General features: G+C 41.7%; 2 protein-coding genes across 3 annotated transcripts in view; both read right to left on the reverse strand.

The window, feature by feature from the left end:
* LOC137298884 (CD63 antigen-like) overlaps positions 1 to 27,188 on the reverse strand; it is a 93,612-nt gene that overhangs the window by 15,647 nt on the left and 50,777 nt on the right. The window lies entirely within an intron of this gene.
* Positions 16,726 to 23,481, reverse strand: LOC137298058 (kelch-like protein 24). Of its 2 annotated transcripts, XR_010957713.1 has the most exons (5): positions 23,315 to 23,478; positions 21,559 to 21,742; positions 20,717 to 21,090; positions 18,171 to 20,051; positions 16,728 to 17,677 (listed from the first exon to the last, which is right to left on the reverse strand). XR_010957713.1 is itself a non-coding variant. In XM_067830108.1 (4 exons), the coding sequence occupies exons 1-4, from the start codon at positions 23,329 to 23,331 to the stop codon at positions 18,710 to 18,712; spliced, it is 1,917 nt and encodes a 638-aa protein (XP_067686209.1). In that variant the 5' UTR covers positions 23,332 to 23,481; the 3' UTR covers positions 16,726 to 18,709. The 2 variants fall into 2 exon arrangements, 1 of the variants encoding a protein (XP_067686209.1); XM_067830108.1 differs by having other exon boundaries at positions 16,726 to 20,051; positions 23,315 to 23,481.

Consider the following 27,188-nt stretch of genomic DNA (forward strand, 5'->3'; position numbering starts at 1 on the left):
GCTGAGTGGAACGTTAATCAACAACGAAAGTGTGTGCCTATTTTATGCAGTCATATGAGGGATTTGTGTTTCGGCGTCTTGTTACATTAATGAACAATTACTGTTTCAGTTAGTGAACACATGAAAGTTATTTTCGCTGTTTTTGATTTTCAAAGCATTGTCTACATATTTGTGCTCACACTATAGTCCACTGGTTTCCCGATGCTATCGTCGCACTATTCAAACTATGTGGCGGCGAAATGTAAATAATCGAGTTTAGACCAGACAATCAAGTGATCAACAGCATGAGCATCTGTCTGTTCAATTGGATAAGATGACATGTGTCAACCATGTCAGTGGGCCTGATCACCCGATCCCTTTAGTTGCCTCTTACGACAAGCATATGTTGTTGAAAATTAATCCAGACACGGGTCTTTACATGTCCTACTACCTGTGAAATATTTTGAGTTTATGTTATAAGAGAAGTATCTAAGCTAGTAAGGTTACATACGACTGTGATATATATTGCTGTTGTGCGCAGTATGGCTATTGTTCATTCTGTCAACCACTGGTTCTTTTAACCAGATACGCATTATCTATGTTTACAGACCGCTGTGCTTCTTTGCTGGGATTTTCGAACGGCGCAAAATAACATTCACTTTTGTATGTAATGACTATACACCCAGAAACGCACAAATTATAGTGTCAGGTCAGCGGGACATATGCACTCTGTCAAACGTATCGTACCCAGCCAGCTGTCTCTCATGACGTAGAGGAACTACGAAGTGCACGTGGTGAACACACTGCTATTAATCTCAATCCGGTTTCCTGTGTGTTTGTCAAGTCGAAACGCATCTATGTCATGTCGAAACACGTTGATGTAGACACTGCGAAATCATGACTGGCGCCCCGGAAGGGAAGAATCAGTGTTAGAATGCTGAACTCTCTGAAAGTTTGGGTGGGCGATGTTCAGCGTAGGAAGGCTTTGTTGGTGCTGGTAGGGTTAAGCGTTGATCAGGACTCCGTATCACAAAGCTATCGCCAGTGCTACGACTGTCGTACTTCCTATGTTAATTAATATGTGGCACTTACGACTATCTTAGTGCTAAGAGAGCTTCGAAAATCTAGGCCCTGTGCTATAGACTTAGCGCTAAGGTAGCTTAGTGAAACGGAGCCCAAAGTTGTTAATGCCTCCTTTGGTAGGGGAGATAGTGAGTGAGGGGATGGGTCGGTATTGTTGATAGGGGATACCTGTTGATAAGAATGCATTTGGGTAAGCGTGTGGGTTGGGGGACTGAGGGAGTGGGTAGGGGGTGTGCGATGTCAGTTATTGATTAATGTCAATGTTGCTAAGGGTATACATGGTTGACTGTGTGTTGATTGGCTTATGGTGAGGTGAGGGTGACTGAGGGCGTGAGTAGGCGGTATTGAATGAGAATGGGTTTAACAATATTCCAGCATATCATGGCAGGGGACACCAGAAATGGGTTTCACACATTGTACCCCTGTGAGGAATCGAACCCAGGTCTTCCGCCTGACAATGGAACGCATTAACTTCAAAGCTACCCCCACCTCTTCTGTTCCATTTGGCGCGGACTGGGGCGGGTGTGGTTGCCCGTGATAGGTGGAGCTGTGTTGGCGAGGGAGGGGTAGTCGGTGGTAGATATTGACACGGTTGGAGATGTTAATTGTGGATATACGAAACCATGCTAACGTGACTGTATATGTGGGCGAGAATCCTACCATGACACTTCAGAAGTTTAACGCCCACTATCCCAACACAACGATCCAACGTGAACCCATGGATATAGCACCAGCCAAAACAACAAACCACAGGAGCGGCAGATAGATGACTTAGCTTTAATAACAAACTGTAGAGACGTCATACTTTCACAATATATTTTATTTCAAGGTCTGACATATACTAGGTTTTATTACAATATGTGTCATGTCGACCTAATCAACCGAAACATTGTCAGGTTTAATAGTGACGAGTCAGTTACATTGATATTAATAGCCTGTCCTGAGATGAGGTTGTTTCAAATAGACTATCTGGACAAGACTTGCTGTGAAACAATACCCTAGCGCCCTGAGGTATTCCTGGCGAGAATATAGGCCTGCCGAGACTCACGTTTGTAGGCAGAGGCAGCTGAAAATCATCAGGTGATAAATGACTTGCTGTTTGACTGCCATGTCAACCGGTGTGCGAAATAGCTAGGTCCTCTAGCCCGTGGCTCGTAAAAGTCCAGTCGGGCCAGTAAATCTCCACAATCGCTGGCTTGACTGGTTAGTGAATTTACATCGTGTCATTTTGTAAATGTATGACTCTCTCTCTCTCTCACCTGTTAAGTTAGAATACACTTTTAATTTATGCAAGATTATGGTCTGATTAAAATGTTCATCTTGTTAGACTTAACTGAGCATAAACAAAATATTTCAAACATATGTTTTCTTATTTATTTTTTATGTTTTGTAAACCTTCTTTACAATCTTTTACTTTGTCTCTACACTCAAATTTCGGGCTAGTAAATTATTCTATGGGGTTGCAACTTTCACGCATAGCTAGCCCGATTGCCGTCATATAACGACCGCGTTCGTTATAAACAGACCCGTGAAGGTCCCGGGGTAGAATAGGCCTTCAGCAACCCATGCTTGCCATAAAATGCAACTATGCTTGTCGTAAGAGGCGGGGATCCGGTGGGCAGACTTGCTGACTTGGTTGACACATGTCATCGGTTCCCAATAGCGCAGATGGATGCTCATATTGTTGATCTCTGGGTTGTCTGGTCCAGACTCGATTATTTACAGACCGCCGCCTAATAGCTGGAATATTGCCGAGTGTGGCGTAAAACTAAACTCACTCACTCGTTATAAACACGTAGCGCTGAGTGCGCCTTAAACCAACATTAACTCACTGTGCATGTAAATAATAGGATCAGACAAAACCGATGACATCAACAGCGACAACATATCTCGAACAATGTTAATAGCAGAGTGAAACTAAAGTCACTCATTCACTCAAATGTCATTGTATCCCAATTGTATAGCTCGGTGCTCATGCTGTTGATCACTATCTCTGGATTGTCTGGCCCAGACTTTATTATTTACAGACTGCCGCCGTATGGCTGGAATACTGCTTTGTGCGGCGTAAACCTAAACTCACTCAGCTGTGATGTCAATCTGAATACGTTACCCTTAGTGACTCTTGACCTTGAATAATTAGGGGTGCCACTGCTAAAATTAAACTCACCACAAACGCCGAGTTGAACTGATCTGGTTTTCAATGATTTGGGTCAAACTCGCTCGCTATGTGTGACAATCACTTTGGCGAGTATATTTTAACACGTTTGAAACAATTGTTTTTAACTGACGATCTCATTTTCGGACTCATACCGGAAAATATTTTGCGAGGCGATAAGCGACACCCTAATGGCAGGTTGTGTCAGCTCGTACTGTAGCGTCACACATTATATACTGTTAGAAACAAGTAAAGGAACACAGGAAAACTACTGTTTTTTCAGCTTTCGTCAGCTTTGAATGGCGCCGTGGGACGAAATCTGAGAATAAACAAAGGTACACTTCCATGAAGTGATTTCCCTTATTTTTTCCCTCAGTACAAAGCCATAACGTACATTGTTATGTGATACTCAACAGAGAGGGAGAAGGGGAGGGTGGGGTTTGAAAGTTGGTTTATTATTTCATTCAACATTGTAAAAGACTGTGATGTTGTTTTAAGGTAGTCAGAATCTGTACGCTACTATGTCAGTCACTCAGTACAAAAACCTCCATTCTTGGGCACTCTCACAACACTCATGTCGTACTGTCATGAGACTTCAGGATAGCATTTTACAGAACAGTATCGCCAACATCATGACGGGTACTTTCCTGTTAAAGTGAAGCAAACAATTTCACACATTTGCATTTTCACTGACATATGTCAATCAGAAATGTACAGTCATTGCTCATCAAAAACCAGTTACACTTCCCATGGCCTTTATGTGTGGATTAATGTTCTGAATGAGGTCATTTCAAGTCTTTATTCGTGCCTGAATTACAACCAATATTTACCCTGCTGTGCCAACACTCTACTAAATTTTATATACACCCGACTTGCTAGCATAGATTTAAGTATCGGTGACGTCATCACGGTTACCGGGGCTTTTGAAATGCATTGGTGCAGTGTATATCTACTATTGGTGTTGGGTATCACTGTAGTAGTGACGAGATCAAGTCTGTATCAATACACCTTTTTAAGCACAAAGTAAAAAAATTTACTCACTACATTTAAAATGTCATTTAAACTTTATGAAAGGAAAACCAGGCATTCAAAGCCAACCCGGCAGGTTAACGAGAATGGTGGTCAGTCAGTGCAAACTGGAACAGGACACAGTTACAGCATAGCCTTCATGCAGCTATTGTGTTAAGGGTCTTATTTGCAAAATGCCCTGTGACATAATACCCTGGCGCAATATGTGGACAAAGCCACAGGTTCCATCGCACATGGTGCTCTCGGAGTCGCCATTGATCCCAGTTACAATGCTTGTATATTCATAGCATTCAACTCCATTTTAAAGGCGGACTTTCGTTTAGGAGTGTGGCTGCCAACCAAATTAGGGTGTTAGTTACCTTGTCAATCTACCTTGAATAATCTTCGTTTCAATTAAGAATAAGTCGGGTTGGCGATAATTCGCTTTGAATATAGATAAAATGTATAATTTTATACATTGAGTAGAGTGTGAAGGGGTTAATGAATGAGGCATCCGCTCGTCACACTAAAGACCTGGGTTCGATTCCCCACATTGTGTGACACCCATTTCTGATGTCCCTAGCCACGATATTGCTCGAATATTGCTATAAGCGGTTTAAAACTTAACTCTCTCACTCCCGATGACAACACATGTCAGTTGCCAGTCATCAGAGGCACAAATTCCACATGAGAATGACATGACAAACGATGTATAAATGAGTTTTAATTTCGGGTCAATACAATATGTTTGTCGAACAACGGATAGATCTGTGGACCTACACCGTAAGTTAACATCTACATAGAATCGTTGTTTACGTTGATAATAATGAATGCATAGATCTACACAATGTGTTCGTTGTTCATCACCTGAACGCCACTAAACGAAATAGGTTTGTTTTCATTAAGATCAAGATGGTAGCACACAAAAGTGATTAAGGTCGTTTAATAAACATACCGAACTGAATAATTCGAAATATTTGTACATACCTTTTAAAATACACACAGCCTTACATGACACATATTGTTCAAACGTGACGGGAATTTGTAACTGCGCAACCAGCGCGTTATTTAATCGAAATAACATATTTGGTGTTTAATTGTTTGTTTGTTTGTTTGTTTGGGGGTTGTTGTTTTGTTTTAGTGTAATAATCTATTATATGGTCTCTGGTGTATGACTATATCAGAATAATCCGTGGTTACGCAACAGTTTCAGGAAATAACCTAAAAGCCCGATGGGCGTGTAGTCAACATCACAGTGCGACTGTGGTGACTTCAGGTTGCCATGGCAACAGGTATGTAGGCAAATAGTTCTTCGGACACGTTTTGTATACATGCGCCTCCCCTTTAGATTACACGTATTCCAACACTACTCACTAAAGTTCGTGTTGGGAACCTCGAAACAAGGTCAAGGTCATTTCCTTCAATACATAGTCACCATGATCCACTCAGCTCTGGCTTACGTTTATATAACCTTTATTTATATCTTGTAAAAGGAAAAGGGGAATACTACGTGATAAATATCCTGAATCAGGAAGATAACCGATGTTCAGGAACACCATCTTTAAGTCAAGACAGACAAGAGAGTAAAGGTCATTTCGCTGGCAGAAATCTGAACCAGGGTTTTTAAAGTGAGGAGGCTTTAATTACAAAGTGATCATTCTTTTACAGCATTTGCTGTCGTCATTATCTGTCTTCAGTGAGATCCCTATCAGCTGTAATTCAATCGCCACTTTCATGTTGTACCTTTTGTGTGGAAAGGGATAATTCACTGTGAATTAACACCATGTAGTTTGAATGGACATGTCTACATGGGATAGTTGTCAGTTTAACACATGCCCACTGGATGATTTGTTACTAGGTGGAATTATTATTGTAGAGAGGTCTTTATGAGTGAGTGAGTTAGTGTGATTTTGTGCAGTTTTTAGAAATATTCCAGTAATAGCACGTCGAGGAACACCAGAAATGGGCTTCACAAATTGTAGCCTTGCTCGGAATCGAATCCAGTTCATCATGGTGACGAGCGAACGCTTTAGCATTTATCCCACTACCCATGAGAGGTGTTAAAATAGTGGAGTGTGGCAGGCACATACAGCTTTCGTTTATTTTTATTTTCCTGTCAAATCACTATTCACCGTCTAGTCTGCTGCAGATATATACACCAATAATTTTGATTTCTAAACTTCAGACCTTTATATTTACATCATATTCAATTTGACACTGTTTATATTTGAGTGCTTCACAGTAATGACAAGATACTGGTACAGTACTTGTGCAAACCAGAACATGAATCTCGTTAACCTATTCAGACAAAGACCTACTTTTTCAGTCGATCCGAATTTTCTCGTGTGAAAGTGAAAACAGACATCACAAACAACTCTGGTTAAACTGAATTCCAATTCATTGTTTCGTAAGCAAGTGGTATTTACAAAGGTATTTCAATTACACACTTTAATAACATCGTATTTCTATAGTTTATGTCGATGCATAGGCAGGATGAACTTAACTAAGACGTCACAGACTGTCCCTGATTTATTAGGTCATAAAATGATTCACAAGCATCTGGTTCACTGGTTACACCCGTTATGTGTATATTTAGTGTAGTTCTGTAACGTACAATGAGAATAACATAATATCAGTTCCGTACCAGACCGCCAAACTTTTCCAGCGGCAGAGCCACCTTTTGAGATTTCCACGTTTTCCAGGTTTCCGCCAGAGCTCGCAGCGCGACAGGAAAGGCTGTACGACGTGTTTGCAGGGATTAGAAAGAACGTAGTGTTGCAATATACAAGTGTCTACTGCTTGACAAGAATTAGATGAGCCAGCGCAGTGAACGCGTTTGTGACAAGCAGGCGGGGCAAGTAATCTGGACGAATACACTTGGTTGCTACGGGTAGACTGGCGATTAAGCATGTGCAATACATGCTGACCGTGGCGTGAAATCAATTTACCGCTACTGTTTAACACGTGTCTCATACAGCGATTTAGTTCAGCGAAACACCACCACGATACGATTCGCACGAGGAAATTGAACTTATCAATATTTAGACGACAACCTGTTTCCCTCTTTTTCAAATGGAATGTTCTGGAGGGCGTTAACATACATGTGTATACAAACTGGCGTCATTTGTCAGGTCATGCCTAATCTAATACTTGTCAAGCAGTAGATGTATGAAATCATAGTGATTAATGTATTCAGTTAAAAGAATTAGTCTAAAAGTTCTCGACTGGTTATTGCACTAAGTTGCGCAATGGGGGCGAAACCCAGTCAACAGGAAAGGGAGATTAAGGTGCTTGTGTTAATATTATTATTGACAGACATGGGGGATAAAGTGATTGTGTTATTACTATTATTGACAGACACGAGAGTAAAGTGCTTGGGTTATAATGTTTATGCTGTAATATTGACAATTATTACTATTGTTGCTGTGAATATTGCATATCTGGAGGTTTGATCAAAATCTATTATCATTTATAATCTTATCGAATGTCAATAATATAAATGTTGTATGTTGTGTATTTCACAGCCCTGCAGTGTTATACTTTATTATTTGATTATGAACTTTAAGCCGTTTTGGGACACTTCATCATACCTACCACCACTATCATCATCATCATCATCATCATCATCATCAACAACAACAACAACAACAACAACTGTAGTGTGCTCCGCTTTGATGTAAAGCACTGAACTTCCCCTAGCCTACGATGTTCACTAGCACGATCTCGCGGAGACCTCACCAATATTACTCCTGATACGCAGCTTACTTTGTGATTTTTATCTCCTGAAAATGTAAACTCATGCTTTTTTCAGATTATGAATTTGTTTCCTTAATTCCTTTCCCTCTTTTAAAAATGATATATTTTTGACAACATAATTCAATTTTAATGATTCAGTTATTTACGTCGTTGCTCAGATAAATAACTGTCTCACCTATACATATTTCAAACAGTATAAGTATCACAAAGATTAATGTTATCAGTATAATCGACCTTACCTTTCAAGAAAACAGATTAATCCATTCAGCTTGCAGTGGTTACTCAGACATTGTTTTAATTAATCTCTTCTTTCATGTATAAAACATGTGAGCATGGTTTCCTGGGTCTCCACCTTCATAGCACACGTTTGTCCCGGTCACTGTCGGTTGACCGAGGGCGTTGATTTGGTATCCAGTCTGTGTCTAGACGCTCACTTTAATGGTCCATTGCTTGAAATCTGAACATATGATGAATTACGATAAAGGATAATGGAGTATCATTACAGTAATGGTTTACTGAAGTATTCAAGACATAATGGATTGGGACGCTCTGACAGACTGTAGTGTGGATGTCAGAGAACGACGCAAACTGCAATTAACCATGCTCATCTGTGCAATGTATTGTGAAAGAGTGAGTTTATTTTTAAGCCGTACTCAATAATATTCCAGCAATATGGCTTCGGTGTGTAAATAAACACATACGGACCAGACAATCCAGTGATCAGCGCCGTGAGCATAGATCTGCGCAGCTGAGATACGGTGACATGTGTCATCCATGTCATCGAGCCTGACCACCCGATCCCGTAAGTCGCCTGTGCGGCAATTATACCCTGACCCCATGCACATGTAAGGAATAGAAGATAGGTCTTCATCCTGTACCTGTGATAAGAGGCGTATCGAGTCGGGAATCGATTCAGCGTGACGAGGAAACACTTCAACCACTGGGCTTCCACAAAAGGCGACTTTGCTCATCGTGTGAGGCGACTAACGGGATCGGGTGGTCAGGCTCGCTGACTTGGTTGACACATGTCATCGGTCCCCAATTGCACAGATCGATGCTTATGTTGTTGATCACTGCATTATCTGGTTCAGACTCGATTATTTACAGACCGCCGCCATATAGCTGTCCCCACGTGGACGGCAAGGCAACGTCTCTAGTACTGACCCTGAGTAGGGTAATCACCATTTTGGCAGAATTTGAATGTGGGCTATTCTATGTAAATGTGTGTCGGTGCTCGTTTTGTCGATCACTCGGCTGCTTGGCCCAGAATGTTTATAGTGATGTACATGTAACTCTAATAACTGTGGCGTAACACAATGTTAACTCTATAATTTAAACAGGAAACTGATCAACAAGCTACACGCGACCAGACACACAGGGCATGAAAGTAATGGGCATCGTATATTCTGCAGGCAGTGCATTTCTACGTGTGACAGAACAAACACAGCGGCACACTTTCCTTGTTAATTATCACATGAAATGCACCGTTCCTGTATATTAATAAAACTGAATAATGAAAACAAAATTATATCTATCTCATCAACACAAGCGAATGGCTGGAAATGTTGATGCCACAATGACACCTTCCTCATTAATTCACCGTCAGTAATAGCTTCTCTGCGGTTACCTGTAGTGTGTATTTATAGACGGAGCCAAGTCCATTATTCACAACACATATTCAGGGGCATATTATCAATACCACTGCGTCGCACATCACGGTCAAGGATATATGATAAATCCCAAAAGAGTCTTCGTCAACAGTGCAGGCCGTTCAGATACAGTGATGGGAGGCGGGTAGTCTAATGGTTAAGGCGTGCGCTCCTAACACGGAAGACACAGGTTCAACTCTCCACACAGTCTGGTGTCCGCGGTCTGATATTGCTGGAATATTGCTAAAAGTGGCGTAGAACCATACTCACTCACTCACTCACTCACTCACTCACTGGGCCCTATCCAGTTTATGTAAATCAATGTGCATTTTTCGCTATATACAGACTGTAGTCATATAACTGGATTATTTCTGAAAGCTGTTGCATAAGACCAATTGAAACACAATAAACAAAGTTGATTATCTATGTATATGCAAGATTGTGTACGCTTTAACGGTTTAATGTCGAAAAACACAATGCACACCAGATTTGAAAACTGGAGTGGTTACATTTCAGCATTTTGACAGCCAGACACACCAGAAATGCGATCCCAGTCAGGTATCGAACGCGGAACCCTATTGACGAGCAAATTAACGCTTGATCCACAAGGCTAGCGTCCGATAATTAATTGATTGCTGTTTAACGCCATATTCAACAATATTCCATCTATATGGCAGCTGTCTGTAAGTAATCGAGTCTGGACCGGACAGTCCAGTGATCAACAGCATGAACATCCATCTAGGCAACTGGGATACGATGACGTGTCAACCAAGTCGGCGATCCTGACCACCCGATTCCGTTAATCTCCTCTTATGACAAGCACGGGATTCTGGAGACCAATTCTAACCCGAATCTTGACAGGTCTATCAGCTGATAGTCTATCAGCTACACCCAGTAGGATCATGAACGATGCAACATGGAAGGGTTGCTGAAAGTATTTGCGGTCTGTTCCCCATTATTAATGCAAACTGGTTTTATTACTCGAGACATCGGCAATGAATTTCACCGACGAATCATTTCGGGATTCAAACCTCGTCATTTGCGAGCACGATCGTTAGTTCAAAACGTTGATCTACCAGTATCGATTACATGCTGTTATGTTTAGGTCACGTGACAGCAATATGTTCTTGCATAAATTGCTCACTTTTGACATGAGTTCTGTGTACATACACACGAGACATTCTTCATTCGCAATACCACTGAGTTATCAGCCTTCCGATATTAGTCGAGTTTATTTACACAATCGCCAGTTAACTCTTCGACGAGAACTAAAAACTGTTTCACTGGCAATTAAATAACGACAGTTCAACATTACGTAATAAGATATTTATATCTCCCCGCCACATAATAATGTCATGTGATCGACTCTACGCAGGGTCAAGGGTCAACTTCAAAAAGTGCACCTCGCAACATCTGCTCTGCTATCGGGTTTGTTTTCCCAGCGTTGCAATCAACGATTCGGAGAATGACTCATTGAAATGGGACCACATGTTGTATTCACAAAATTCAAAATAGAAGCTGGTATGTCGTAACCTAGTGTAAGCGTATTGTTGAGCATTCATCGTTTCTGTACGTCAATATCGTACGGGCAGTATTGATTTGTTGGTGTTTGACAATGCTGCAGGAATTGTTTACACGGTTCGAAATCTGTGTCAAAGCAACGTCTGCGAATCTGTGTTTGAAGGATCATACACGTGCCAAACATTTCTACTTAAATAAAAACAATATGTCTGTGTAGATAAAGTAAGGGCTCGTTCATAAATTGACCACACAATCAGTTTGTTGTTTAACGCCGCACTCAGCAATATTCCAGCTATGTCGAGGGGCGGTTGGGTAGCCTAGTGGTTAAAGTGTTCGCTCGTCATGCTGTACATCCGGCTTCGATTACCACATGGGCACTGTGTGTGAAGGCCATTTCTGGTGTTCCCAGTCGCGATATTGCTGGAACACTACAAAATTCACTCACTCATTCCAGCTACATCCAGGGGTCCTTAATAGTCGAATCTGCACCAAGCAATCCAGTGATCAACAACGTGAGCATCTATCTACGCATTTGGGTCATATGTTATGTGTCAGCAAGTCACAATGAGCCTGACCACCCGATCCCGTTGTTCGCCTCTTACGACAAGGAAGTGTTCCTTAAGACCCGTTTCTTCATGGATAAGCCCTGCAGTGACAGGTTTAAAGCTTTGGACGATTGAGTAATGAAATCAGTCATTGTAACACTATTTAGGCAGAAGGAAAATTTTCTTATCTTTTGTATTCTACTTCCGCCCGTGTCGAGTTTTATATTTATTCGATTTCCTTGAAATGACAATTAATTATCAACACTGATGACGTCAGGGTAGTCTAACGCTGCGCATGTACAAAAGTGCACACATATCGCCAAATAATGTGGCCCACATACCCAGAATTGACGACAGTTCAGTTTACAACGGACACACGACATTAACAGAACTACGGATAACTCGACAGATTTGACGTGATGTAATATTTACAGACCCAGATGCAGCTTTTTTAGGAAGGGGGTAGGGGTGGAGTGCACGCTCTTGAGCGATGACTTCATTTTCATCGTTTTCAATGGTCTTTTATTAAACTTTGAGGACAAAACAATGGGGGTGGGGGTCCTTCTCCTACCCTACCCTCCCCTCCCCTCCCCTCTAATAATGACGTCGCATTTGCAAAACTGTGGATAACTCGACATATAATGTCCTATATACATCAAACTGTACAGAAAATGATTTAACACATTGCACATACATCGGATAATTCTACAATTACGTCCAAAAGACATCGACCTATCGACGTTTTTCGTAACTACAGCCCTTTCTATTTCAAATTTGCTCGTCCAAAATCTCAGGTGGGAAAATGTCCTGTAAGCAATAACACTTGGACGCCATTCAGTCTTGTTGCATGGCGTTAAATGTGATTTAGGAGGAGCCCAAGGCGTCTCGGCCGTTAGGTTAAGTGATTCATTGTTTAAGATGCCCATCCACGTTTTGTATTCTCAAACAATGCACGTCTCATCCCCATTGATTAGTTTACACTGCCTGCTAATCCCACAACACAGCAGAGGGTTTTGTTTATTTGTTTGTTAGCATGCTGGTAATGCCTATAGTTTCACGGCTCGTGTTTGTTGAGCGGTGCAGATTTAAATCTTGCACCACGGTGACGTAAAACAACGTCACCAGGTGCGCGTTGCATCAATGGAAGAATATGTCGGTAGCCTTGAACGTGGGAGTTTGGCGAGCAGGTGCATAAGTTCTTGTGATGCTGCTACGGACAGAACTAAACTGTTTTGTCATTTGAATGAGTGAGTATGGTTTTACGCCGCTTTTACGTCACGTGAAGCGGCATATATATGACCACACAAGGAATGCGATACTGGGGCACAGTCCTATACATCACCTAACATCACAAAAAACTATTGTTTACATAGCATCAAGAAGCACTGTTTACGTTCAACAACAGTGAAAGAAAGTGCATGTATTCACCGTCACATTACATACTTCCTTACAAAGGCGAAGTCAGCGACTTAAGTTTTTTTCGGTCGCTTTTAGCAATATTCCAGTAATATCACGGTGGGGGACACCAGAAAGGGGCTTCACACATTCTGTCCACGTAGGGAAACGAACCCAGGTCTTTGGTGAGACGAGTGAACGCTTTAACCACGAGGCTATACCGTGGATCCTATATCGCCGGACTACCTCATGCTTCAGAGTCAGACGACACGATTCAGTACGTTAGATGAATACACTGACAGTATGTTTCAATAAAATGTCAGACTACACCACACACATACATTTGCTACACCAAGATGCTATAATACGATGACGGACAACAACATATATCAGCAAAATATTAGACTATACCATGCTTAATACAGTGTCAAACAAATACACGTCGATACAATATCAAACTTCACCATATTCACACATTGTCAGACAACAGCATGCCTCGGTCTAATGTCCTTAACAAATCACAACAATACTGAAATTCAGTGTCACACTGAATAGATTGTCGTCCAGATAATGCTAATTCATTGATATCATGAGCAATCTTTATCATGTCATCGTCTTGTGATGACCAATCGATCAATTAAGTCAACGCAGGTGCTGTCGAGGACAGTTCTCATTTTGTGTCCTCACGAGAGTGACCGACGGTGTTCAGTTTTATAGTGTTCCACTCTTATCAATATTCGAGCAATATCATGGCTGAAGACGCCAGAAATGGACTTCACACATTAAGTCCACGTGGGGAATCGAACCCGGGTCTTCGGTGTGACGAGCGAACGATTTCACCATAGGCTACCCTACCGCACCCAGTCAAGAGAGTCACAACAAGGGTCATAATACCGTTGTCACCATACAGTGTTGACTGATAACGTAAGAAAATGTCAGTCTAGACAAAGAAGGAGGACTATCCCCAGGAAGTGTGTAACTGACATTACGAACAACCTTCGCGCAACTGAGAAACAATGTCAGTCAGACAAGTCGCTCAATCTGACCCAGCCATTGTTGTACAGCATCTCTCTTTATACAGCATTACACACAGCAAGCATCTATTGATGTTCTACCACACAATGCTCCATATACAGCTGTACACACTATTTTGTTCTGAGTAGTGTTTGCCAGCGTAATTCTCTACTCTAGTGTAAGGCAACGCGATGTTCTATGCGATATTACATGGCGTAATGAATGTTGCACAACATAATACTCAATCCAGTGTTACCAAAAGTAACGATCCATCCAGTGACACGTAATGTAATGGTTTTGTCTGTTTTCATTTTTTTTTGCTTGTTTTTAATATTTTTTATAGAACATACTGCTCTATACAATGCTACTGAGTGTACAAAGTTTTTAACGAATCACACAATACAAATGTATAATGTTCTATACACTGTTACAAGGCACAGTTCTTTCATAATGCACAACATAATGCTCTGTGCAATGTTTTAAAAAGTGTCGCTCTATACGGTGTTACACAAAGTAATGCTCTAAACAGTGTAACGTAAATTAATACTCTATACATAGTTACTCTCAATATTGTGCTTCTATACGTCACACAAATTCATGCTCTATCCCGAGGTTACACAATACTGTAGCTCTAATACGTCACACAGATTAGACTAACGGGATCGGGTGGTCAGACTCGCTGACTTGGTTGACACATGTCATCGGTTCCCAATGGCGCAGATCCATGCTCATGTTGTTGATCACTGGATTGTCTGGTCTAGACTCGATTATTTACAGGCCGCCGTCATATAGCTGGAATACTGCTGAGTGCGGCGAAAAACTAAACTCAATCACTCACTTACACAAATTGCTCTATCCAAAGGTCACACAATATTGTGCCTCTAATACGTCGCACAAATTAATGTTCTATCCAGATGTCACACAATATTGTGCTTTTACATGTCGCACAAACTAATGTTCTATCCAGAGGTCACACAATATTGTGCTTTTACATGTCGCACAAACTAATGTTCTATCCAAAGGTCACACGATATTGTGCTTTCACATGTGCACAAACTAATGTTCTACCCAAAGGTCACACAATATTGTGCTTTTAAGTGATGTCACACAAAGTAATGCTCCATACAGTTTTACTCAATTAGTACACTACGGTATAGAGCTTCGTATACACATGGGTGTGTACTTTCATTTGCCTAGTAGTTTAATTACTGTTTTTCATAACGCTGCACATTTGATTGCTCTTTTCAGAGCCAGACCATGGCTGTTATTAGCGATACAATATGATTACAATGTAGCACAGAAGAGTGTTTCCACATTACCTCTCAAATCTTAAAAAGTCTAAACGCCAATAAACCTAAAACGCCAGTATTTGCATCGCTTGAGAAATGCCAATCACAGGCGATTTTACAGACGCTAATAACAGTTATTTCACTGGGGGTGCAACGCTAAAACAACTGCTACCGACACGTATATCGTCACTGAAAGGGCCCTAGGGCCAAACAAATGCACGTTTAAACTGTGCCAGGAATCCTCCAAATAAAATTTATGCATTGACATAAATGCAGACCTAATATTCAGCATCTAGTTAAGTAGGAGGAGCACATTTGTTTCAGACAGATCCTGCAGATCTATGAGTGGCAAAAGCAAATCAACGTTGAAGGGATTGGAAGGTAAGGGCTGAATCGTTATATTTTACGAAAGCTTCATTATGAAATGGCACATTCAACAAAATTACCCGGGGATGGATCGTGTTGGGATATATACTTATTCTTCTAATGTATTCCGTTAAAGTGCATAACAAATGTAATCATCATCGTGACATTCAGTTCAACAAAATTGTTCACTTTTCAATTTTTATTTCGGTGTTGACCAGAGGTATATTGCAAATATTTAAGATGAAAGGACACATAGAAGTCACGTTTGTGGCATATGCTTTATAAGTTAGCTAGCAAGGAGGATAGTTGACATTGTGTCGAAAAAACGGACATCAATTAAGAAACTTGATTAGTGTGGGGTTTTTCATTTATATAGCAGCGTGTATGCACTTGCGATCACCTTTCTGTGTACTGCTTGCACCAAACGAATCGAGTTAGCTCTATGATTAACGGAATACATTGTCTGTGAGCCCACCGCTTCTTGCTTACCCTCTTATTGTCATGCGCATGGCAGGGTAACATCAAGTACCACCTTTTAGCGTCCATTTTTACTTTGCGACTGTGGACTGAAAAGCCTACCACCCGCCCTAAGAACAGGTGCTTTATCTGCAAGAACACGCCTATCGTCGGAGCTAGAGCATGTGAACCACCACATATAGGAGATACCATTCTTAACAATCTGTGAAGATCCGTATAAGCACTGATCTACAGCAACCCATCTTTGTAATACGAGGAAGCGGTTTATCAAATTCGCTGACTTGGTTGACACGTTATCGCATCCCAATTGTGTAAATCGATGCACATGCTGTTGACCACTAGATTATCTGGTCCAGACTATATTATGTACAGACCGCCGCCATATAGTTGGAATATCGCGGCATTAACAACAAACCAACCAACCATCGTTAACATTAAGGTAATGTTAAGGTAACATTAAGGTAATGTTAAGGTAATGCAATAATGTGCACTCGTTTTAAACGTTTATTTACCACAAAGCAATATATAATGTACATCGACAATATCGAATTGGCAAAAGACTTCTGTGTGAAGTACACAGTTCAAGCAACACAGAGCAATGCTAGCCTGCCGCCATAGCACTATGGTCAGATCCAAGAGGATTTCGTGCAAAGGCATATCCCCCCAGTAACCTTCGACCCCCGTGAAGATCCTGGTTAGAACTGATCTTCAGCAACCCATGCTTGCCGTACAATGCAAGTCATCGTATCAGCAACCCATGCTTGCCCAAATGCATAGATCGCTGCTCATGATCTCAACCACTTGATTGTCTGGTCCAGAATCTATTATTTACAGACCGCAATCATATGGCTGGAATATTGACGAGCGCAGCCTTAAACAATAAACAAACTACAGAAGAGCTGGTCAAACGGGAAAAGAATACATGTATAGGGACTGTGTGACCAAAAACATCAGCTGAAGCATATATGATGGGCTCATACTGGCAGTAATTGTATTTTATAAAGCTGTAACAACCATCAATTCAACCTGAAAATCCAGCAAACGAAACAAAACCATGCATGTCAAATTATTTGGCAGTTTTACACAAAACGTACTTCTGATTACAATACAAACACCGTGAGTCCAATCTTAGCAATACATGGGGATCGAACTCAGTGAAAAAGCGAATGCTCTAACAATTAGATTACCCTACCCTACCGGATTTTGTGCTGACATAACAGCAATAGCTGGTACAGAGGTTAAGACCCTCACTTATCCACATACACCTTTCAAATATGTTAAGTAGAAATCGTTAAAAAAGCGTGACGAGGATGGATATCATTTGATTAGTCTCAAAGCATTTTTGATCAATTGAGGTTAAGCCTTATCCAGTCGAAGTAAACTTAGTCTCAGTGTGTTTCGTTACACTCCACCACTGAGTAGAAGGTCGCGTCAGGTAACCTTTGAGCGACAAATGACCGTCCAATCAAACACGACACGGTTAAATAGATTTAACCAATCAGACAACGGCTACTATTTAGGGATCGGAGGGACTTTCAAAATATTCAGGTCACTGACACAGATCTCTCCACAAACAAAAATCCGCATATAACACAGTTATTTGATCTGCAGTATATACGCTTTCGGGTTTCTGTTGACATGGTTACCATTAGCTAATATTTCCGCAAGATAACATCCTTGAATATTGCCAAAATACTATTTTCAGCAACTGTTTACTCACCGTTGTCATGGTTGTGCTCACCCGGAAGCGAGCGTACGCTAAATAGTATTCGGAATAGTTCGGGTACGAACCTTTCCGAGGTAAAACGTTCAAAAGGATTGTGCGAATGTGCACTTTCGCGATTTGGTAAGCTCTGTTCTGATTGGTCAATCTCAAAGGTTACCTGACGCGACATCCCATAAGGTTTTGTTAGATTCAGTACTGGAGTGTAACGAAAAGTACTGAGGATACGTTTACTTAGACTGAGCCTTAAACGTCCATTTTTTTGCCTTTTATATTTTTGTTGCTGTTTTTTTTCCACAGGTCAAGTTACCCCACAGTGCGTCAATCACAGATCTCTGCATGGATGTACTATTGTTATACACTGTAACTGCTGTAACGCGGTTCCAAGGTAACCAATTGATAAATACAGCGAATATATCTTTTCTTTGTAGAATTCAGATGATAAATTACATACAATTATCTGTTTTGCTGGAATGTCGATGTGAAAGATTTACATCTAACTGAAACGTTATAGTGGTGGTAGTGTCTATATATAACTCACGTAGCAAACTGCTCAAACATTTGCAGGTTGTGGAAAGTTGTCATGAATGCTGACTAACAACCGGTTCCTGGCAAGTTGTCATGTATTTTGCATGTTTCTTTTCGTGCACCTTTTCCATGATCTAGGGCCAGTGGGAGAATGGAAGACAGTTCATTTCAAACGTCTAATAATATTAGGTTTACTCCACCAAGGACACAGCTTCGAGCTTCTAGAATTCGTTCTGTAAGAAAGGGTGCCTTCGTGCCTTCGCTTTGTATTGTTCACGGAGTTCTAGCTCTGGGTCAAAGAGGTTCTGACCCTGGACGTTGAACCCTTCTTGGGCCAGCATGACCTTTGGCAGGACCAACGACTCCATCTTGAATCCACAAAACGGTATTGGAAGCTTTGTGTCAGCGCCTGTAACGCTTCCAGACCTCACGTTGACTTTGAGGATTTTGTCCAGGAATGTCCCATTCTCATCCTGTCCACCGACCACCATAAGATTGTGCCCATCCACATACAGCCCAAATTTGGACCGTCCTTCAAATTCCGCAACCTTTGATAAGGACTGGGTCTGGTCGAACCGGAAGACCATTCCCTCTTCAGTGAGGACATAAATGTTGGAATTAAGAACAATTGCTGATGTTGCTGATGTCGCTTCAGGCAACGATGCCACGAGACTGCAGTTTCTTTTGCTTGGATCGAAACACTGGATCGCAGAAGAGCTTTGGCCGTCTTCATCTGTTCCACCAAAGGTGTATATTTTTTCATTCATGACGGTAGCAGAGAGGCTATCCAAAGGAATTTCAAGTTTCCCAACCTTGCACCATGTTCCTCTTGTCGTGCTGTATGCCTCAATGTCCTTGACGATACCGCTGTCCTCCTCCATTTGGGAGTTTCTTCCTCCAAGAACGTAGACGTATTCTCCGACAACGACCATGCTATGACACTCTCGTCCTGTGATAAGGGATGGTTGGTCCAGCCAGTCATTGTTGCCTGGGACGTACTTGATGAAAGCATTGAGACTGCGAGATCCCCCGGAAACGTACATCTCATTTTGGTATGTACATACAGCAAAATCCTCGCCAGGCTCTTGAGGCATGGAAGCAACTGTGTACCACTTTCTCCGATTTAAATCATAGCAGAGAACACATTTAAGGGGATCATCTGCCATGAAATATCCACCAACGAGAGCTTCAACCTTTCGGTAATTGGGGTCGTTCCTCAATTTCGTCTGCTTTGCCATCACTTTCGCTTTCTCATCTGGCTTCATGTGGCAACGAGTGGCTTCCATCACAAACTTAAAGAAGCAGGTGTTTTTCTGCATAAGATCTTGATCCAGAAGGAGTCTGTCATAGACGAAAGACGATGACATCTTGGGTACACAGACGAGGCTTAGCAGCTCCTCCATGTGCTCTTCCCTTGCAGACAGGTCCGATCGGATCCACAAAAGGACAGCGTCACAAATGGAGTCCTCGCAGCTGGAGTTCAATTGGTCATCGTCCAAGATAGCTACGACGTCGTCCATGTCTAAGGCCAAGAAGTCATCCTGGTGACTGACCTCCTCAAAACTGGAACAAACAATCGGGATGGACTTATTTTTCAACTGGATGGATCAAACGATGGTCGATGGTGAGTGTTTGACAGACACTTAGGGATTAATTCAAGCAGTCCACGACGAACATCACTTTATATGGAGAGAAGACTAAAAGTTCATTCCACAGTGTCTAGTGAGTGTGAGTGAGTGAGTTTAGACCGCTATTAGCAATATCCCATCAATATCACGACTTGGACTCCGGTAATGGGCTTCACACATTGTACCCATGTAGGCATTTGAACCTGGGTCTTCGGCGTGACGAACGAACCTATTAAGCACTACGCTACGACACCATGAACAGCGCCTAACAATGGAGAGTCTGTTACCGGTTGTTTGCACACGACTGCATTAGTTCAATTTTACAATGAAGGCATGAACAAATTCGAAATCTAAGGGCAACAGCAAGATACAACGATTAGGCTTCACAAAGTTAAAACACCTATCTTAATATCGGCCTAATGATGATGAGGCTGTTTGGGGTTTAAGGAAGCACATTCTCACCTTGAGCTGTGCACCCAAAACTTCTTCAGTAAAATAATTAGCGACCTGGATATTTTCCGCACAGACCTCAGATGAGAAAAGGCTGATATATTTACATGGACTTTAAGTCCCGACTGGAGTTATGAATCATACACTTACTTTTTCAAAATAACTGCCCAGGCCGTTTCTACCAGAGCAGGACAACCGAATGTCTTTCCTGCCTTCCAGACTCCCATGCAGTTGTTCGAGTTGAGACTATTGCTCATGTGCTCCACACAGGCTTTCTCCAATGGTTTTATCTGGAGTAGAACTGCAGCCTTCAGAATCTCCTCCACGGTGTCTGAACTGACAACATTCTCCCCATAATACATGTACAGCAGAAGGAATTCAAAGGTTCTCTTGGAGATATCTTGCAATTCTACCTCACCATTCTGGCTCTCCTGCATACCGGAAGTAAGAAGGGACCGGAAGTAGCCTGACATGGCCGCCATTATCACTCGATGGCAGTTAAAGACCTTGCCCTCAACTCTGACCTGGAGATAACAAGACATGCGATCTAATGGATATCTTCTTGTTTATTGCATAGACTGACCTTTCAGTGTATATTCTTACTCTGTTTCAGAGTGACTGCAACCAAGTTCTGAGTATTATCTAAGCAAAGTAAGTAGTGACACGCATCAGATTAACATTAACAACCTACAATTGATAACAAATGCGTGCAACTTTACCTATAACAGCTTCTTGTTTACTGAACAGAGCGACGTTTCGGTGTTGATACACTACAAGATAACAACCCCTGTGCAATAAACAAGAGGCTGTTATCTATAAAATTGGATGTTAAATTATTGAGTGACCAGTTTCTAAAATGATGATCACACAGTTTACATGTCGTTGAAAAACAAGCGGCACATAATGGATGAGTAAGTGAAAAACGCACATAATTGGATGCAGCCAGGTTGGGAGTTAGAACAAGAAATAGCAAAACAATTAAACAATCTCACCAGAAGGTCGGTGAGTTCTTCGTCCTTGAACATGCTGGCCAAGGCGTCGTGCAAATGGGTCAGTACCTCCCCACGAAGAAGAGTGTCCCGGACAGAGGGTTCTGTGATTGTCACCCCTTCATCATCTGATAGAGTTTCCTGTAGGTAGCGCAGCCTCGTAATCTCTTCCGGATCAAAGTCGTTTCTATAAAAGAGTTAGTGAGTGTAGATTTACGCAGCACCTAGTAATATTCCAGTTACATGTTGGCGGCCTGTAAATACTCGAGTCTGAACCAGACAACTAGTGATCAACAGCATGAGCATCTTTCTTCGAAACTGCCATACAATGACATGTATTAGCCAAGTCAGCAAGCCTGATACAGAGTCCCGTTAGTCGCATGGGTTACTGAGGATCAAACCTAATCGTCACGGGTCTCTACAAAAGGCTAAGGTTTACTTTTCGCTAGCCATCCATGCAATTATTACCCAATCTGTTTCGTACTTCGTTTGTCAGAGGGCTCTGGTGGCCCATTCGTCTAGGAGCAGTGTACCGCGAGTTGCCTCCCCTAATCACATCGTTGTAATCAGAAAATGACTTCACACATTGCAACCATGTGGAGAAACTAACCCAGGCCCACGCCGTGACGAAAGAAGGCTTTAACTGCTGGGCTGCCCCGACCGACTCCTAGTAGATAAACACTGTCTGTGGACAAATGCACTGCAGTTTGCTCTGCAGAGGTGCGTCCCTTAGGTGCGGTTTACCAGGCTCACCCTTATTATCTTTCCAGGTTTGTCCATATGACACTCGTGCTCGTTGGTTTCAAAACGGTGAAAATCACTAAATCCTGCATTTCGTCTAATATCACACCAATTAACTAAATTTCCTTTCTAATATTGTTTTAGAAAATGTCCTGTTAAAATCAAGGAAAAACACAAGAAGACAGCAAGACCGATTACTTTACCGATTAAAGTAGTTCGTTATTAGATAATTTCAACATTTCTTCAGCATCAAAAATACACTTCACTTTCACTTTCACTTCTACATTATAAAAAAAACAGCGTAAATCGTCAAGTATTTATCGACGTACCAGTCAAATAGCAAAACGGATTTTAGCCCGGAAGAACATCAGTGAAAGGAAGGATGTTATGTGAAAATCCGTATCTGTAGTCTGTTATAGAGACATTGAAACAGGAAATATCCAAGAAAACCCTTTTAAGTCCGGAATATGTGGCAAGTGTAGATCTTCCAAGTGTGGCTAGTGATCGGATCGGGTGGTCAAACCCGATGACTTCGTCGACATATGTCATCACATCCCGGTTGCGAAGATCGATGCTCATGCTGTTGATCACTGGACTGTTTGGTCCAAACTCGATTATTCACAGACCGCTGCCATTTCATTGGAATAATGCTGCCGTTAAACGGGGAAAAAACATAAATAGTAGAATTTCAAATATTCTTCCCCTGTCGATATTCACACTTGAGGACACTTCTGGTGTCTCCCGCCGTGATATTGCTGGAATAGCTGAAAAGCGGCGCAAAACAATACTCATTCACTCATTAACGCTTGAGAACTCTGTTCAACGATCCTATCATGGGACGACCAAAGCAGAGTGCCGAGATTCGCCACTGTCACATATACACATACACGCACATCCAAATATTGCTAAGGAATAGCGACACAAGGAAGTAGGACGAACACTTGGCAAATTATACATCTGAATACCAGCTCTAAATACCGGCTATTGGACGCGGGCTAAATAAGGTGACTAAACTCACGGTACTAGAGAGGCCATCCTGTAGTCAGCGTTGGTACCTCTGTGATTTGTCTCAGCAAATGAAAATGCAACGGGTTATTCCCACATACTGCGTACAATCAGAAGATTCCAAACATATCAGCATTCCCTACTTTCGCTTTCAGGTTTCCGGGCTGATGTTGGTGCAAGGGAGGTAAGTCGCGGTGGCCTCCAATTTTATAAAACTTCACTGTGTGGTGCGTAATTATGAGATCGAGTCTCCATACGCGCAATTTATTTTTCAATATCTGCTACTATATAAATGGGCAGACCCAGTGCGTGTGCGTGTGCGTGTGCGTGTGCGTGTGTGTCTGTCTGTGTCTGTGTATCTGTGTCTGTGTGCCACAGTGAAGATTGTTGCATTGGCATTGCCCCTGAACCCTATTCCCTTCTTTCCAAATTTCCTGTATCCCCCAATGATAAAATGCCTTTGTTACATACTGACATATCTTTATTGTAGGGAGTTTTATTATGCATATTATTTTCATGCGTGTCAGGATGTTGCAAAACAGTGACGATGCATCTCCTCTACTTATATTACCTATATAAATTATCATTAGCATATTGCATCGTAGACAGCCTGGGGGCCTAGATACTTGTTTATTACCTTATGTTCACAAGGTTGCAAACATGAAAGGATCTCGCTGAAGGGCCTTCTCCTGACTGCCTGACTTGAAAATGCCAGTAACCAATGCGAGATTTCAGGAATGGCATATAAACCCCCCGACCCCCCTAAAATTAATGTACAACGTGAGTTTTTGTACGTTATATCAATTGTCACATCTCAATATACAGAGGCAGACGGTATAACGATGTGTTAATAACGAAACGATAATGTTCGAAAGTCATGAAATTCGAGCTTTTCGCGTAGGTTCGTGAAATCCGTGTTGTTGGTTTCACTGTTCCATGGGTAGCCTGTTTCGGCTTGTGATGACAGAACTGTGGTAAATTTCTGTTACAAATTTAACCTATCAGACGAAGAATGAACACTGTGACAGAATGAGGTAAGTGTTATGTAACAGTGATGCTTGTGTTCCATCTTCCACTCAGTGCCATTTTACATTTAGAAGAGCTGTCATTCAACCCCGCGACGGCTTTGGGGTTCCGCCCGTATCCCACTTTTTTAACATGGAATATTTCCACCTTGCCCGATGTAATATTACAGCCCGGAAATTAGTTCATGGATTGGTTTTTTATACCTGTTCTAGTTCACTGAATGTGTATTTAGGGTGAGGTATGCATGTCAGTTTGTAATTTTGGCTTTTGATAGGGGTGGGAGGTACGAGTGGAACTCTTACCAAAAAATATACGTGTCACGAAAAAGCTGGGTGTATACAGTGATACCATTCAACATTGAGTTAAACAAATCTCACTCATTCACTCCACATGGATTCTGTAAAGTACGAAGACTTACAGGAGCGTAACTACCATTATTAAAACGCCCTGGCTTCCACATGATTGTTGTTAAAATGCTGCGCAAACTCTCAATACTATATGTATATATACAGCTTTGCAACCTATCAGGCCTACGCGAAGAATATGCTTGCTACATGCCTGATTGAATAATGACAGCCTATTGTGCGCAGTCAGAAAATCGCGTGGAGCTAGGGCGGTTGGGTAGCCCTCCGGTTAAAGCCTCGACTGGCCTAAGACCCGGGTTTGAGTCCCTACATGCGGGCGGTGTGTGATACCCATTTCTTGCGCGCGCCATGATATTGCGAGAATGTTGCTAAAAGCGGTGTAACACCATACTCACTCGTGTTGACCTCAAGTTACAAGAGCAGACCGAAGGACATTGTTTTCTTTCGGTCACACCGACCTTACTTTTTGCGTAGTCCATGTTCTAACAGTGTGGGTCGATGCTCATCACATCTGTCACTGGTTTGCATGACCCCAAGTCGATTTTGTGAATGTAAGTAGATGCCGCGTTAAACATTATTCCTCTTTGATATTTTCGTATTTATCTACATGATGTACACGGATTTCCAAAAGAGGACTGATGTATTGAACGCAAGTTCATGATTTCTTGGACCCGTGTTTGCCACAAAAGGCGACTATGCTCCTCGTAAGAGGCGACTAACGGGATCGCGTGGTCAGGCTCGCTGGCTTGGTTGACACATATCATCGTTTCCTAATTGCGCAGATCGATGCTCATGTTGTTGATCACTGGATTGCCTGGTCCACACTCGATTATTTACGGATCGCCGCCATATAGCTGGAATATTGCTGAGTGCGGCGAAAAACTAAACTCACTCACTTACTCACTCACTCACACAAATTGCTCTATCCCGAGGTTAAGCAATATTGTGCCTCTCATAAGTCATACTGCGGCGTAAAACTCAATTCACTCACTCCCTCATGATTTGTTGTTTTCGCCATTTCCCGATATTTGATCAAATGACCATTTCCTTAACCGCTTAACCCGAGACACACAGTACTTGATTTATTACATACTGACATAGAATGGGATGTTTTGGACAACATGGCCGAATAATGTGCGCTGTGCGTCACTTATTAATTGGTTAAACAAAGAAAAAAGTGATCTTTTGTACAAAATTGCCGATGAATGTGATTTTTGTGCTTTTCGAGGTTTTGTCAAACCAGTTTCTACAGTTTTAATCGATTTTCGTGTTCTCTGTGTAAATGTAAACTCTCATATCACGTTTTCAGAATGTATTTTACGAGCGCTTTTTGTATTTCATTTATTGGAGTTGCCTCCCTTACTCCATGTTTCTTATTCAGCCATCTGTAATCGATCGCCCGTCGCGACCCCCTTCATACTCGCGCTGGGTTGGGAGAATGCTCTGCATGTGGAGCTGAATCTCATTCCCGTCTCATAATCCCCGTGTGGACATTCCGTGTAAACTGGATGCCGACGATAGTACTTAAGTATAAACTTAAAGGATACATCAGGTTGGAAAAGACCATTAAAAACCAATCATGTAAGAAATATGCAGACACGAAGGGAGTCAATTCGATTTTTGTACCAAATTTTCCACTGTAACTTTGAAATAGCCCCAGCCATTTTACATTCTGCATACTGATACCAACACCGCCTGGATAAATGAGAATTTTCAGTTTCTAGTCAGTCATTTTCTCACAACGAAATTCATAGAGTTACGAGGTAATTTATATAACCTAGTGAAACTGAAAACGCTGTGGACGAGTTCCTGGGCCTGGTCCGATACACTTTGGTATTGACAACAAACGAAATGAAAAAACACAAACGAAAGTAATCTACTGAAACGAAAGTTGAATCTGTACCTACGTAGATACAAGAGGAACATCTCAATATTGGTGTTAATCTCTGTGATGTGAATGAATTGTTTCATAATAATAATAACAATAATTACAACAACAACAACAACAACAATAATAATAATAGTGAATTTATATAGCGCATTAATCCATGCTCAATGCATGCTCTAAGCGCACATATGCGTGGTATAAAATAGGTAGGTTTTTAGCTGAGATTGGAAGGATGCAAGAGTTGACGACTGTCTGAGATAGAGTGGGAGATTGTTCCATTCCTTTGCTGCATTAAAAGCAAAGGAACGTTGTCCATAGTTCACAGATTTCACAGATGGAACTGTCAACAAGAGCTTGCTTGTTGTCTGAACGCTGGTTTGTACTCTGTGATCAAATCACACAGATATTGTGGAGCGTCTTTGGACAAGCATCGATACACATGACACAAGATCTTATAGCTGATTCTCTGTCGGATGGGCAGCCAGTGGAGGTCATGTAAGATGGGGGTGATGTAATGGGGGGTCATGACACGGCGATAAACCTAACTCACTCATCCCTTTTCTGGAGTGAGCGATTGAGTATAGATGTAGTTTTCCGCAGCACTCGGC

This window comes from Haliotis asinina, chromosome 10 (genome assembly GCF_037392515.1).
Source record: "Haliotis asinina isolate JCU_RB_2024 chromosome 10, JCU_Hal_asi_v2, whole genome shotgun sequence".
Taxonomy (NCBI): domain Eukaryota; kingdom Metazoa; phylum Mollusca; class Gastropoda; order Lepetellida; family Haliotidae; genus Haliotis; species Haliotis asinina.